Source organism: Maylandia zebra, linkage group LG19 (assembly GCF_041146795.1).
Source record: "Maylandia zebra isolate NMK-2024a linkage group LG19, Mzebra_GT3a, whole genome shotgun sequence".
In the NCBI taxonomy this organism is placed as follows: domain Eukaryota; kingdom Metazoa; phylum Chordata; class Actinopteri; order Cichliformes; family Cichlidae; genus Maylandia; species Maylandia zebra.
The window spans coordinates 18,619,040-18,634,868 of record NC_135185.1 but is presented as its reverse complement, the minus strand read 5'-3'; the positions used below and the strand labels follow the sequence as shown (position 1 = coordinate 18,634,868).

Genomic DNA, 15,829 nt, shown 5'->3' with positions numbered 1-15,829 from the left:
AGAATTGTATTTGGCAGTTCCACAGTGTTGTGTGGCAGTATTTGAGGTTTCCCTACAGATGATGGGAACTTTGCCCAGAGGTTTTTGTTCAGCTCTCTTCTGTGTCTGTATCACTGTGTTGGCTCACAGCACAGAAATACCATCCTTTGTCTTCTGGCTTCAGGTTCTTTAATGTAAATGTCCCACTCTCAACAACAGGCTTGCTGGCTGAAAATTTCTCTTTGTCAAAATTGCCATAGTCGTGCTCATCATCTTTTTTCCGTTGTTGCAAACACAATTAATGTCATTGTTTCTCCAGGCAGCTGTCTGAACCAGTACATATACCTATAGGTAAAATCCTTTGTGTGATTACACTGCATTGTTGCACTTTCACCCTCCCTTTCCCAAAGTGTGGGAGTCTGTTCAACATCACTTCCATCAGTCAGACCTGTGTGTAGAACATAAGTTACATAAGTGTATATATTACACCTTGCGGTTATCATTTTCCCAAATGCTGTCACATTTCTGGGATATCTACTGATCTTAGAGTATTTTACCTTTTGTCCAGAGCACAAACACCACCAAGCTGAGCAGACTGTGACTGATAATAGTCATGATCTACAGCTAAGAGTCTTGTACAGTTTTTAGTGTAGTTAGGCTAATATGAAGACTTACAGGGAGGCGTGTCCCTGCAGTGAGTGGCATCCACTCATCCTGTGGGTTAATGCAAAATACTCTTTCTGTCTGTTAAAGTGTAGATGGTTAGATAAAAGTCAGTCACACTAACAAGCTAAGGAGGCTGGGTTTGTTGATGATATCATTTAATGAGTGTAATGAAAGTGAATGTAATATATAAGCACAGGTCTGAGTTAATCTCTTTGGAAGAATACATGGAGGGTAATTATAGTTGCCCCTTATAGTTGTAATATCACAAACTACCTACCTGCTATTACCAGTTTTAATTCACTTTTTATATAAATGAATAAATCAATATGTGTTTGTAAAATGTATAAATATGTGCTTGTGAGTAACTTCAACCTGAATTTCTTTTCTTACTGCGGCCCATCTGCAGTACCTTCACGGACCACCTGTGGGCACCGGCCCTCATGTTAGGAATCACTGATTTAGTTCCTTGGTTCTACTTCTTGTTAGGTTAGCAATTCACAATGTTCCTACTAGTCCTGTTCTTCTTGCTTGTCCTTGTGTTTCTCCAGTTTATCTCAAGTATGACTGTTTTTAGACTTTGCACAGTCCAACCGCTCATCTGGTTTGTTTGCCACACTAGCTACCTAGCATGTTTGCCATTAGTCTGGATTGAAGATTTCGATTTTGTAACTCTGCTGTAGCATTTATGTTGATTCATAGCACAGAAATACACTCCACTGTCTCCAGACACTAACTTCCTGATTCTCAGAGATACAGTCTGAGTAGTCTTTGTCTTTAATGCTGGAGTTTTTCCTGGATTAAAGCTAGTTTATATTTATGACTGACCAATGCAGTTATGAAAAAATGCATCTGTTCACCTCATGCAGCTTTTGATAATAATACTTCTGAAGATATGAACTCTCAGCAGTTCTAGAGACGTCACCCCCATCAGTGAGACCTGTGGTGTTAAAAATCAATCAAAAAGTTATCTTATATATATCTAAATGCAGACTCAGAGAACAACATGAAAATACTAAACAGCTGTGATCATTCATGTCGAAACTGAAATAGAAAACACAGTGTGAGCGCTGAGAAGTCTGACATGACATACATATGAAGTGATGGAAATGTGGGAGTGTCACATTATTGTGAGACATGGTGTGGTTGTACTTAGAATAGAATAGAATAGAATTCAACTTTATTGTCATTGCACATGCACAGGTACAGGGCAACGAAATGCAGTTTGCATCCATCCAGAAGTGCTTTAGTGATATAGGTATATTACAATATATATTAGCAATAGTATAGTGGTATAGTAGTATAGAGGTTGCAGACAATGGGAACTTTGCCCAGAGGTTTTTGTTCAGCTCTCTGCTGTGTCTGTATCACTGTGTTGGCTCACAGCACAGAAATACCATCCTTTGTCTTCTGGCTTCAGGTTCTTTACTGTGAACGTCCCACTCTCAGGAACAGGCATATTGGCAGAAAATTTATCTTTTTTGAAATTCCCATAGTCGTGCTCATCATCTTTTTTGCCCGTTGTTGCAAACACAATTAGTGTCATGGTTTCTCCAGGCAGCTGTCTGAACCAGTACATATAACGATAAGTAGCATCCTTTGTATGATTACACCACATTGTTGCACTTTGACCTTCCCTTTCCCACAGTAAGGGTGTCTGTTCAACATCACTTCCATCAGTCAGACCTGTGTGTATAACAGTACTAGTTACATAGGTGGACATTTAAACTCATGCAGTTGACAGCTTCATAAAGTTTGTTCATTTCTGATTTTTAGAATAATATTGGATTTTACCTTTTATCCAGAGCACAAATACCAAAAAGCTGAGCAGACTGTGTCCAATAATAGTCATGTTCTAAAACTGAGAGTCACATTCATCTACCAGTGTAGTTACACAGCTATAAAGAGTTGCAGGTAGGTGTGTCACTGTCACAGTGTGTGACATTCTGTGAAGTCGGTTGGTTGAGTTTGGTGACGTGAGAGTTGCTCAACTGAAGCAAGCGTCTCTTTAAAATTCTGGGGAATCAGGCTTTAACTGACCTGATACAACACATGTGGTCAGTTCTGATCTTGAACAACAATATGATAAGCACAATCCTTCTTTAAACAAACAGCTATCCAATTTAATTACATTTTTTTCAGGTAAATCAGGAGAAAGTGTCAAAGTTCATTTTCATTGTTTCCTGTGTTGTTTTTTATTTCACGTGTGTTGTTGGAAGGCAATTTCTAAAAGTTTGTTTATATATCGTGAGGGGTGTGTGAGCGTAAATATCGTACAATTAACACTGAAGGTAAGTATACTTTCCTCTTTGTCCAAAATTAATGTTGTGATTTGTTTGTGTATTTATGCTTATTTTTCTGTTCATTCTGACTGTAGCAGTACAAGAAAATTATGCTTCCGGATTGCAGAGGAGTTTTATGATTGCATACCCATAGTTACTGCAGATATTGCTTAGTATGACTGTAAATCTGAACAATGAGCACTGAGCGCCCCCTACAGATAATTAAACACACTGATGTCTTCAGTTCATTGTGAAACTGTAGTCTGGGTATTTGTGCAGCTCTTTAATCCACCTGCATCACTGTGTTTACTCACAGCACAGAAATACACTCCACTGTCTCCAGGCACCAGCTTCTCCACTGTCAGAGATCCAGTCTCATAACTGATCTTTGTTGCTGGAAACTTTTCCTCACTGAAGCCACTTTCATAAGTATGCTGAATTTTTGGAGCTGTGAAAACAATTTGCTTTATTTTCTGTCCTGGCAGCTGTTGATACCAATACATCTGAGAGTAATCAAAATTCTTAGTGTGATTGCAGGTCATTGTGGCAGACTGACCCTCTGACTTCCATAGCAGAGGAGTCTGAGAGACATCACTCCCATCAGTTAGACCTGTAGGTGTGAAAAATCAAATTATGATACAGTGCCTCATGAACACCACGAAATTTTAGCATTAAATTAAAGCTGAAGACACAGGTTATCTAGTCTTCAGCATCACGATGAAACATACCTCCAAACCAGAGCAAAGCTGCAGACAGTTTGATGAGAGCAGCTGTGAACATCATTGTGTTCTGATAACACTGTGAGACCAGACTCAGTCTTTTTCTGTGTTGGAGGTGTGGTATGACAGCAGAGATGAGTCACAGGTGGGAATGTGTTTGAATATTTTTATCTTGTAACACCAGGTGCTTCACTGTAACAATACTACCTTATGTGTGACTGCATATTTAACAGTGTGAAGCAATATTTTCATCTAATTGATCACTTCTGCTGCAATTCTCTTTGCACTATTTAATCTTGTTCTGTGATTTTGTTAGTAACTGTGCCAGAAATTTGTCTGAGGGAAACCATTTATATCTGGGAATGTTTGTGGTGTCTGAGGTCCCCCTACCGTTTATGTAACAGTTGTGAACACTGCACTGAGGTTTTTGTTCAGCTCTCTGCTGTGTCTGTATCACTGTGTTGGCTCACAGCACAGAAATACCATCCTTTGTCTTCTGGCTTCAGGTTCTTTACTGTGAATGTCCCACTCTCAACAACAGGCTTATTGGCAGAAAATTTATCTTTTTTGAAATTCCCATAGTCGTGCTCATCATCTTTTTTGCCCGTTGTTGCAAACACAATTAGTGTCATGGTTTCTCCAGGCAGCTGTCTGAACCAGTACATATAACGATAATTAGCATCCTTTGTATGATTACACCACATTGTTGCACTTTGACCTTCCCTTTCCCACAGTAAGGGTGTCTGTTCAACATCACTTCCATCAGTCAGACCTGTGTGTATAACAGTACTAGTTACATAGGTGGAAATTTAAACTCATGCAGTTGACAGCTTCATAAAGTTTGTTCATTTCTGATTTTTAGAATAATATTGAATTTTACCTTTTATCCAGAGCACAAATACCAAAAAGCTGAGCAGACTGTGTCCAATAATAGTCATGTTCTAAAACTGAGAGTCACATTCATCTACCAGTGTAGTTACACAGCTATAAAGAGTTGCAGGTAGGTGTGTCACTGTCACAGTGTGTGACATTCTGTGAAGTCGGTTGGTTGGGTTTGGTGACGTGAGAGTTGCTCAACTGAAGCAAGCGTCTCTTTAAAATTCTGGGGAATCAGGCTTTAACTGACCTGATACAACACATGTGGTCAGTTCTGATCTTGAACAACAATATGATAAGCACAATCCTTCTTAAAACAAACAGCTATCCGATTTAATTACATTTTTTTCAGGTAAATCAGGAGAAAGTGTCAAAGTTCATTTACATTGTTTCCTGTGTTGTTTTTTTATTTCACGTTTGTTGTTGGGGGACAGTTTCTATGTTTCTTGTCCAAAATTAATTCAGTGACATGTATGTAGATTTATGATTATTTTTTTCTGTTCATTTTGACTTACAGAGGAGTTTTATGATTGCATACCCATTGTTACTGCAGATATTGCTTAGTATGACTGTAAATCTGAACAATGAGCATTCAGCGCCCCCTACAGATAATTAAACACACTGATGTCTTCAGTTCATTGTGAAACCATAGTCTGGGTATTTGTGCAGCTCTTTAATCCACCTGCATCACTGTGTTTACTCACAGCACAGAAATACACTCCACTGTCTCCAGGCACCAGCTTCTCCACTGTCAGAGATCCAGTCTCATAACTGCTCTTTGTTGCTGGAAACTTTTCCTCACTGAAGCCACTTTCATAAGTATGCTGGGACTTTGGAGCTGTGAAAACGATTTGCTTTATTTTCTGTCCTGGCAGCTGTTGATACCAATACATCTGAGAGTAATCAAAATTCTTAGTGTGATTGCAGGTCATTGTGGCAGACTGACCCTCTGACTTCCATAGCAGAGGAGTCTGGGAGACATCACTCCCATCAGTTAGACCTGTAGGTGTGAAAAATCAAATTATGATACAGTGCCTCATGAACACTACGAAATTTTAGCATTAAATTAAAGCTGAAGACACAGGTTATCTAGTCTTCAGCATCACGATGAAACATACCTCCAAACCAGAGCAAAGCTGCAGACAGTTTGATGAGAGCAGCTGTGAACATCATTGTGTTCTGATAACACTGTGAGACCAGACTCAGTCTTTTTCTGTGTTGGGAGGTGTGGTATGACAGCAGAGATGAGTCACAGGTGGGAATGTGTTTGAATATTTTTATCTTGTAACACCAGGTGCTTCACTGTAATAATACAACCTTATGTGTGACTGCATATTTAACAGTGTGAAGCAATATTTTCATCTAATTGATCACTTCTGCTGCAATTCTCTTTGCACTATTTAATCTTGTTCTGTGATTTTGTTAGTAACTGTGCCAGAAACATGTATGGGGAAAACCATTTATATCTGGGAATGTTTGTGGTGTCTGAGGTCCCCCTACCGTTTATGTAACAGCTGTGAACATTGCACTGAGGTTTTTGTTCAGCTCTCTGCTGTGTCTGTATCACTGTGTTGGCTCACAGCACAGAAATACAATCCTTTGTCATTTGGCTGCAGGTTCTTCACTGTGAATGTCCCTTTATCAGCAGTTGGCTTGGTGACTGAGAATTTTTCTTTACTGAACTCTCCAAAGTCTTGATCATCATCTTTTTTCCCTCTTGTTGTGAACACAATTAGTTTCATTGTCTCTCCAGGCAGCTGTCTGTACCAGTACATCTGGAAATAGAGATCACCCTTTGTATGGTTGCAGCTCATTGTTGCACTGTCACCCTGATATTTCCACAGTATGGGGGTCTGGGTAACATCACTCCCATCAACGTGACCTATGTATGTATAACAGTACAGAATGCCATATTGAACTTTGATTGCTCACATCCTTCAGCATCATATCAAAATATGATTAAAGTATATTTACTGCAGCATGACAAATGCAACTCTATATAAGTTTGAATGTTGATTTTGTTGCAACTTACCCAATTCCCACAGCAAGAAGACTGCCAATGTGAAGAGAACTTGTTTATTGATGATGACATCCATCTTTTGTTGCTCAGAAACTGAGCCACAGTCTCACACAGATTAAATGAAGAGCTGCTGATGGGAGTGTCTCTGCGCTGTGAATTGTCAGTGATGTTGATAGCATAGTGGTACAGTGGGTCCCCCTTCAGGACATCCCAGTATATTAACTTTAATTCTTTTCAGTACCTTTGATTATGATTATATGAATTATTTTCAATAGATCAGGCAATGACAGAGGTTTGACGTTACTGCAGACATATTTGAGTGCATCAGATTATAGTGAGACTGTGTGTGGTTGTACTTGAGGTTTCCCTACAGCAGAGCAGGTAATGGGAACTTTGCCCAGAGGTTTTTGTTCAGCTCTCTGCTCTGTTTGTATCATTGTGTTTACTCACAGCACAGAAATACCATCCTTGGTCTTTTGGCTCCAGTTTGTTCACTGTGAATGTCCCAGTCTCAGCAACAGTCTTGCTGGCTGAAAATTTCTCTGTGCCAAAATCTCCATAGTCATGCTCATTATCTTTTTTGCCCGTTGTTGCAAACACAATTAGTGTCATGGTTTCTCCAGGTAGCTGTCTGAACCAGTACATCCAGAGATAGTCACTACCCTTCGTGTGATTACACTGCATTGTTGCACTTTTACCCTCCCTGTCCCACAGACTGAGTGTCTGCTGGACATCACTTCCATCAGCACCACCTGTGTGTAGGGGAGTGAAAGTTAAAGAAGTAAACAATTTAACTCTTGCAGAAGACAGTTTCCCAGAATGTTAGATTTCTAGAATATGCATGATAGTCTTACACTAGTATACCTTTTATCCAGAGCACAGATACCAACAAGCTGAGCAGACTGTGTCTGGTGATAGCCATGTTCTAAAACTAAGAGTGTCTTTATTCTGTCAGTGTAGTTACACTGATATGAAGAGTTACAGGTAGGTGTGTCACTGCAGTGTGCAACATTGATCATGTGGGCTGATGTAAAACACGCTTTCTTTCTGTAGGCTGGGTTTGTTGATGTATATAAATATGAGTATAGTAAGAGCTGAAACTGATTTTTGATTAACGTAATTTTGCCAATAATTAATATATTTTTTATCAATATAAATTAAAACAGTGTAATCAGTAAGTCTTTGAATGTGGTTGGTGCAGGTGGTTGTCACTCATCTCTGAGAGATGCAACAAGTTAATTGTAGTTGTTATGTTTCATTTTAATATTCAGACTATGTTAGGAATATATCAAAGAATACAGTACACAAACCAAAAAGAATGTAATTTAAAAGCAAAAATACTCTAATCTCTTTAACAGTAATCTGTTTAATTTGCAACTTGCAGAAGTTTTTGTTCAGCTCTCTGCTGTGTCTCTATTTCGACAGTATGGGGGTCTGTCTGTCATCATTCCAATCAACACAACCTGCGTGTGTATAACAGTGCAGAATTCCATGTTGTCACAGCTTCACACAGATTAAATAAAGACCTGCTGGTGAGTGTGTCCCTGCACTATGAATTGTCAGTAACTATGTTGGCGTGGTGGTATTGTGGATCCCCCTTCAGTACATCCCAGTATATTTGATCTCATCATGCGATACAATGTTTGGTTATCCTTTTTTTTTTTTCAAAATCACAGACACACATTAGTGCTTAAAGATGTAAAGAATAACACTTACTATCATAATTTAGTAATAATGTAGTAACAGTAGACTAACGATGTGGAAACAAGAAGGAAATATTGAAGTCTGGGAAGTTTTTATACATATAAATTGTTCTAATTGAACAAATAAATACAATAAAAGCACATTAACAGGTTTCTGTAAATGCCATTGTAAAAGCTTGAATCATCAGATTCCCCAGCTTCCCTAATAATTTTTTATTATCTTGCATCTAGTCCAATATACATTAAAAAAGAAAAATGAAGACTGTTTAAAACATAAGATGAGAAAACGCTGACACTTCTGTGAAAGTGGGTGAGAACAGACACTATGGCTTATAGAAGAACAGCTAATTTTATTAGTAGGTAATAGGCATACTGGGGAAATTGCAAGCAAGAGTATAAGTAGCCCTTTTCTTATTTCCTTAAAAGGTGTCTTCTGCAGCTCCTTCAAGTACAGTTAGTTTGGGAAGTATCTTAGAATTTTTTTGAAGATGTCTGCAGGAGTTTGTGAGTATTTCATGATTGTAAAACTTGCAATAGTTGATTTTCATACATGCTCTGAATTCAACAACAAACTGCTTCAAAGGCCAGTTTGGACATTTAAATTAAGTCATGACAACAGTTTACATGAGCAGAACTCTACTCTTACTTTACTCTCCTTGAAATCACTGTCAGAGACTTTATGCTTTGACTGCTGTCGCACAGGTTTATCCAGCAGAGGTCACCCTGAGATCTGTTGAGCTGAATCCTGCAGACTGTACACATGTACAGACTTCACTGAGCAGAAGCTCAGACAAGGTGAGTATAACTGTCAGGATGCCGTCAAACAGTGCCAATAAATGGATCTGAAGAGTTAGCTGGAGAGGAAGAAGAAATAATATTGTGGAAATTCTGTTCACTTTTCATAGAATCTACACATCTGTTGTGCCTCTTTGTTTCTTTTAAGAAGTATACATATAATGAAGAATCAGCATTCCCTTTGCCTGATATAATTTCTAATAGTTTTTTGTGGGGTTTTTTTTTGGATGAAGTGTAACAGATGTAACTGTTGCAATAATACTGTAATAAATACTGTAATACAACTTCAGTACCCACACAAAATAAATGTGCTGCTTCTAATGTATGATAGATTAACTGAATTGAATCGATGATGTCTTCGTCACTATTTTTGCATCTCTGAATACAAAACATGAGTTTGTACCACAAGGGGTCATGCAGCATAACTAAGATTTCGTTTACAGTGATGTGCAGAAGTCTAAGACCACCCCTCCGTTTGCATTTTTGTTGTCTTGAACAATAGTTCCCAGTTCTTTTCTAGTTTGTTGAACATTGGCTCAACTTTGGCTGCTTTCTCTCATTACTTATTTTCAGTCTAGTCCTTGTACCTGTCTTTGTCCTGGTTCAGAGGAATTATTTTGGTTTTCCCAAAAAGACTGATTCTGTTCATCTGGACGTAGCGTTCTCAGTGGGAGAAACATGATTGAGCCTCTTTCAAGATGTTTTTGTTTTTGTTTCTACTTAACACCACTAAACACCTGAGTCATTTATGCACAAAAATGTACCTAACTCAAGGGATGAATGAAACAATTTTAGATTGTATCTTTATACATTTATTACTATCAGACTGTTCAAAAGCATAGAATTTCCCCAGTGTGGAAAATCTATCTTATCTCTCTATATGATTTCTCATTGAAACTGTGTGCTGGAGATCTTGTCAAAATTGAAAGAACGAAGAACATAGAAAACGTGAAACGTGATAGATTTTAGTCTGCTTTTCATCACCATTTGGAGCACATACTATTGGAAACAGATTCATTTTTCAGCATCAACAACCCAACAATCCCAAACACGCTGCCACACTTTTTAGAATAATTTTTGCTTCGTATTTTTAGTGCTCTTGCTGCAATGAGGGATGAGAAAGATAATTTTACTCCCATATTAGCTTCTCTTCATTGGCTCAGTGTTAAATCCTGAATTTAATTTGAAATTCTTTTCTTCACATATAAGGTTATGAAAAATCAAGCCTGTCATATCTTAAAGGGGTCCTAGTTCCATATTGTCCCCAGAGCACTTTTCTAGGCTTTCCCTCCCTAAGCCTGGCTCTGCTCTATGTTTGCATGTTTCAATAAATGTCTGCACCTATTTCCCATTTTCTTAGGAAAATATAAAGAAGGGTGCCTGAAGAGTTTTGCAGAGTCCCTGCTTGAAACTGAACATGAGGATGCAGCATTTTGTTTCTGTGTTTGCTGAAGTGAGTTAGCATCTGTTTTTTATTATTTTTATTTCACCTTTAGTTTTATGTAACAAACATTATCCTATGAGTTACCTCTCTTGGTAAATGTGATAGAAAAACCAATAATAATGCATATCCATAGTGTTCTAGGAAACTTTCTTATTGTCATTTCTTTGTAACCTGAAAAATATTTGTACACAAACAAAACACACAAAAACAAAAATACCTTGTCAGAGTTGAGACTCTGCAGTTTGAATACTTTTGTTACAGGATGTTTCCGTTTGAGCTCTCTACAGCCATTATAAAAATGACCAAAATAACTATACTTTAGATTGCATAGTTCTCTCTTTTAATTGAATCTTCAAATACAGTTGATTATTAAGTTATTGTATAGTTTTTGGAATGCATTATCTTTGCTCTGTTATTCTAAAATCATAAATATTTACATTTAAATTATGAAAGATATGGAAAATTTCCACCTATAAAGATCAAGGTTTCCCAAAGGAGCTATAATTATCTTGCACGTGTTTATAGCTCCATATTTCCGTTGCTGCCTCACAGATGTTATTTTCTGTTTATCTGACAGGAGCAACCGCAAACATGTTTTTAAAGGAAGCAAATGAGGAAAGTAGAACACATTCTTCATCTTACCGGGGCACTGACAAGAAAAACAAGATGTAGTGAACGGTTTAGACAAAAGCTATTGTGTAACTGCCTTCACTCAAACACCCTCAGTGGGGGTTTTTTTTCATTGCTTAAGCATGCATTCAAAAAATAGTTGCCATTTGACAGCAGCACAATTAACTTTACATTTCTTATCTGCTCCAACTAAAAAGATTCAAATAGAAATATCTGTTCCACATCAGAGTTAAGAGCTGTTGTAGGTGTTGTAATTTTATTGCTTTGGTTAACACAGAAATGGAAGTTTTTCCATCTGTTTGCTCATTGATGTGCAGAGCGGGGAGTTGATGCAAAGCTGCAGGTGCACACTGTGAGCCGGAGGTTGTGGTAAAGTGGAAGGTTGCACCTCCGTCGTTTCTCAGCACAGAGAGCGAGCTGCAGGCTGCTCTGTGACCACATCCTCTCCTCTGCTGTTGCACTCTCCTCTGCAGGGTTTCATGCCCTGGTTTGACTTTTTTGCTTTGACCTTCTTTAGTACACAGATGACTGTTGTTACGTGTACACTCACATTCTTATAGTTTCCTACTGACAGCTTTTTACATAAAGAGAATGTAAAATGTAATACAACTGACTTATATGTGCAAAGTGAAAACAGCCTACTTTAAAAAGGTCATTATGTATTTAAAATAGCAACGTTTCTCAGAAAATGTACATCACCTTTCAGTTTCTATGTTTATGACCAAAAATGAACCAACTTCTGAAGCTTTTCTGAGTTGAGATGCTTCAGTATTATGTAGGAAGAAAAGGAACTGACTTCTCTGAAAACAGGAAAGAATGCATTTTATCTCTGGAAAAAATCTTGTTCTGTGTGAGGTGAGATGTGGGTGCAGAGAGGGGGGAAAGGCAAAGTCAAAAGGAAAGAAATGACTGAAAAGATCCTCTCATAAATGTTTATTGATATGAAAATGAAGCATTAAGTGGAAATTGTTCAGCAAGAATACAGCCAGTGTTTCATAAACACAATAAAACAAAACTAAAATTAGCCAAACTTACTTTCATGCATTAGCTTTAATACTATATGAAGATTTAACTTTTGCATAGACCTGCATGCATCTTTTCCTCTATACAAATGGGCTGCAGCACACAAAGTTGTGGCAATAAAATCAGCATCTTTTATAATTTTTATTTACAAAAAACATAAATGATCCAAGTCCCAAATCTTTGGTCACTCCACAGCTCAGCTCTTATTTTTTACGTTTTCCTGGTGAACTCTGTAACACACATAAAGGACAATCTGTGTTAATGCCAAGCAAACAGTTGTATTTGCTTTTATTTTTGTTGTTTTTATTTTTTTAAGGACAATGTAATTGGAGTTCATGTTCAACAAACCTGCAGTCTCCACACCAAAAATCCAACAAAGGCTCCATAGAGGCAGCTCTTGAAGATAAAAACGGCGTAGGAGAGTTTGGCTTTATTTGTGATCATCAAATATTTCTCTGTTAAAAAATGAGAAAATGAAGAAAAAGAGGAAATGTTCAGTGTACTATGTGGAGGCAGTTTTCAGTTGAGATTTTGTTTAGACTTTAGCAGCAAATTCAAGTTTTTACAGTTTCTTACATACACTGCTTCCAGTTTTGTGCCTGTGATGATGATTTGAACTGTAATAAAACCACAAAATATGTATTTACCTCTTCCCATGCCTCTATCTTCTTTATCTAATGGAGGAATAAAATTAATTAGAAAAGAATACATTTATTTCCCTTGTCATCAATTATGGATCATTTTGTGCTCCTAAACTTACCTTCAATACCAGATATTTCACCTAAATATTTGGTGGTGTCCGTTCCATTGTAGAAACTGACAATGCAGGAAAAGTTTTTTCCCTCCGTGAACCAATCTTTAGCAGAAACTCTCAACCTGCTTGTGATTCTATAGGATACAGAGGGGGTTTCAATGCGCTCTGCAGCTTCATCTGTCGCCACACCATCAGTGATGTTCTTTCCATCGATTTGCCAGAAAACTTTAACATGGTCAGGGTAGAACTCAGTGGCCACACAGACGAGGGTCTTCTTCCTTTTCTTGTCTTTCTTGTTTTTGCACTCATTGACTGAGGGTTCCAGTACTGTTACCTTTGGTTTAATGGGATCTTGCTCTGCAAGAACAAAGACAAAGAAAAATCAAAATGATATACATATGACATAAAATTGCCTTTAGATCTACAAAGAAATCAATCAACATTTATGTACCTGGGAATTCTCTACAACAGTCAGACATAAATGTTAATGCATTGAAAATACAGTAGAACTTTTCAGTACTCATTAATGCAGAGGATGAGTTCAGGTATTTATTGTTATTGCAGTGATCTTACCAAGAACTGTTAGTTTGGTGCCCTCTCCAAAATAAGCAGGATAATTGCCAGAGCACACTGCTGCCTGGTGTGTTAAAAACTGACTACTACAATCATTCATTTTAAAATTTTGTTCACGATCAGGCCAGGACATATAAAGTCAACTATCACAACTATAACAACCACAATGAACATTTACATTGCATTTGCATCCACAGTTTAAGGTTTTTTTCTTTCTTTTCATTTCATTTAATCTAGTGCAACTAACAAAATATTATTTTCCAAATGAGACAGTGTTGCCACTTATACATTTTTTTGTGCAAATGCCAAATTTTACAACTTTATGATAACTTATGAGCACGATATTTGATTAAGTATAACAAACTCTTGTGCTCAAACAACTGTTGCATCTCAATTGCCATCTTTATCTTTTTTTTATATCTTGTTATATAAATTTTAGACTCCTTTACTCAATACAGCAATCACTGAACAAGACAATAATGCATTTATTTACTCAGCAATAACTTTTCAGATTTAGACTACATGATAATAAAAACATGATTTCTTTTTTGTAAATAACATTTTCTTACCCAGTACTGTGAGTTTGGTGCCACTGCCAAAGTAAGCAGGTTCATAGTTGTTCACACTGATAAACTGTTGCATAAAAAACTGCTCAAGCTTTCAGCACTGACTGGAAACTCACAGTATTTCACAGAGCTGATAAGAACTGAGTGTGAGAACAATATTCTGGGCGCAGAGCCAAATGTTTCATAGGCACAGTACTTTTACTGGAGAACACAGATAACACTTTTTTCTCCTGGCACAAGAAAACTTCTACATAAATTACTTTTAAACTTTAACGATTGCCCACTTTTTTCACTACCATAACATAAAGGTAAATAAATAAATGAAACATATACTAAATGTTGTCACTCAACCAACATATAAACACCATGAGAGTAAAGCCCAGCTGATTTTTGTTGGAAGTTTTCTTACCTAAAACAGTGAGTTTAGTTCCAGCTCCAAAGTAAGCCTCGTTGTAGGATCACAGAGACTTTGTACTGTGACAAAAACCCTTTCTAGTGCCCCTCTTTAACTGTGCCACATGGAAATTATTCCAACTGTCAATTTTTTACATGTAAAGAATTTGACTTTAGCTACCTGAGTTTTTGGTGTGATTTTAAAGTTTTAGAGGCAGCTCAACAAAATCAGTCCTCAACTTTATTTAGTGACCTTTAAAATGTTTTCTTACCTAAAACAGTTAATTTTGTTCCTCCACCAAAGTGAGCCTCTGAAGCACCAGAGTCACAGTGCACCTGATCAGTGCTCAAAACAGCTCAACACATGCTGCTTCTGCTTTGTTTCTTAATACTTTGCTTACTTTTAATGAACTAAATGTTACTTTTCTTTAATTTAAAAATCCCACATATGCTGCACTGCTCTTTTAAGTTTTTTATAAGTGTAATATAACGGGCAACATTCAGGCAACACTTATTCTTTAATTGGTTTTAATTTGAAACATTTATGAGAATAAATTTTGATTCGTCACTTACCAAGAACAGTTAGTTTTGTTCCCTGCCCGAAATAAGCTTCATACTGACACAGCATTTAAACCTCAGAGCAAAAAGCCCTGAGCTGAGACTACGGAGAACTCAAACATATTAAGCTTGTTCAAAAAAGACTCCACTCCAGGGATAACTAAAATAACATGTTTGGATTCATGTATCCAAGACCTTACTGCAGACATACATATACTCATGTATAGTTTTTATTTCTTACCTAAAATGGTTAATTTTGTTCCTCCACCAAAGTAAGCCTCTGCACCAGTACCAGTGTCACAGTGAAGTTAATTAGTGCTCAAAACAGCCCAACATGCTGTTTCTACTTTGCATCTTCATTTCATTTAATCTTCTTCATAAAAACTAATGAAGTTTCCTTTTACTTTTCTTCAAAGTAAAAGTCTACATATATTTTTACAGGTTTAAATGCCAAACACCTTACTGTAACACTTTTTTCAGCTTTAACTGCTTTTACTTTGACAGGTTTATGAGAATAAATTTTGATTCGTCACTTACCAAGAACAGTTAGTTTTGTTCCCTGCCCGAAATAAGCTTCGTTCTGACACAGCATTTAAACCTCAGAGCAAAAAGCCCTGAGCTGAGACTACAGAGACCTCAAATACAGTTTGTTTAATAATGACTCCAGTTGGGAATTTTAACATCTTATTTGGATTAATGTCACCAAGACCTTACTGCAGACATACATATACTCATGTTATAGTTTTTATTTCTTACCTAAAACAGTTAATTTTGTTCCTCCACCAAAGTAAGCCTCTGAAGCACCACCAGAGTCACAGTGAAGTTAATTAGTGCTCAAAACAGCCCAACAT

The 15,829-nt window shown here is 37.2% G+C and overlaps 1 protein-coding gene across 1 annotated transcript in view; it reads right to left on the bottom strand.

The window, feature by feature from the left end:
* Positions 1–12,029: 12,029 nt before the first annotated feature.
* Positions 12,030–15,829, bottom strand: part of LOC101485314 (M1-specific T cell receptor beta chain) — a 42,566-nt gene continuing 38,766 nt past the window's right edge. Inside the window, exons 3-7 of the mRNA XM_076877662.1 lie at positions 14,693–14,756; positions 12,895–13,245; positions 12,782–12,808; positions 12,483–12,589; positions 12,030–12,364 (exon numbers count right to left, since the gene is read on the bottom strand). Coding sequence (XP_076733777.1) covers positions 12,338–12,364; positions 12,483–12,589; positions 12,782–12,808; positions 12,895–13,245; positions 14,693–14,756 — 576 coding nt within the window. The 3' untranslated portion in view covers positions 12,030–12,337. The remainder of the gene's footprint in view (positions 12,365–12,482; positions 12,590–12,781; positions 12,809–12,894; positions 13,246–14,692; positions 14,757–15,829) is intronic.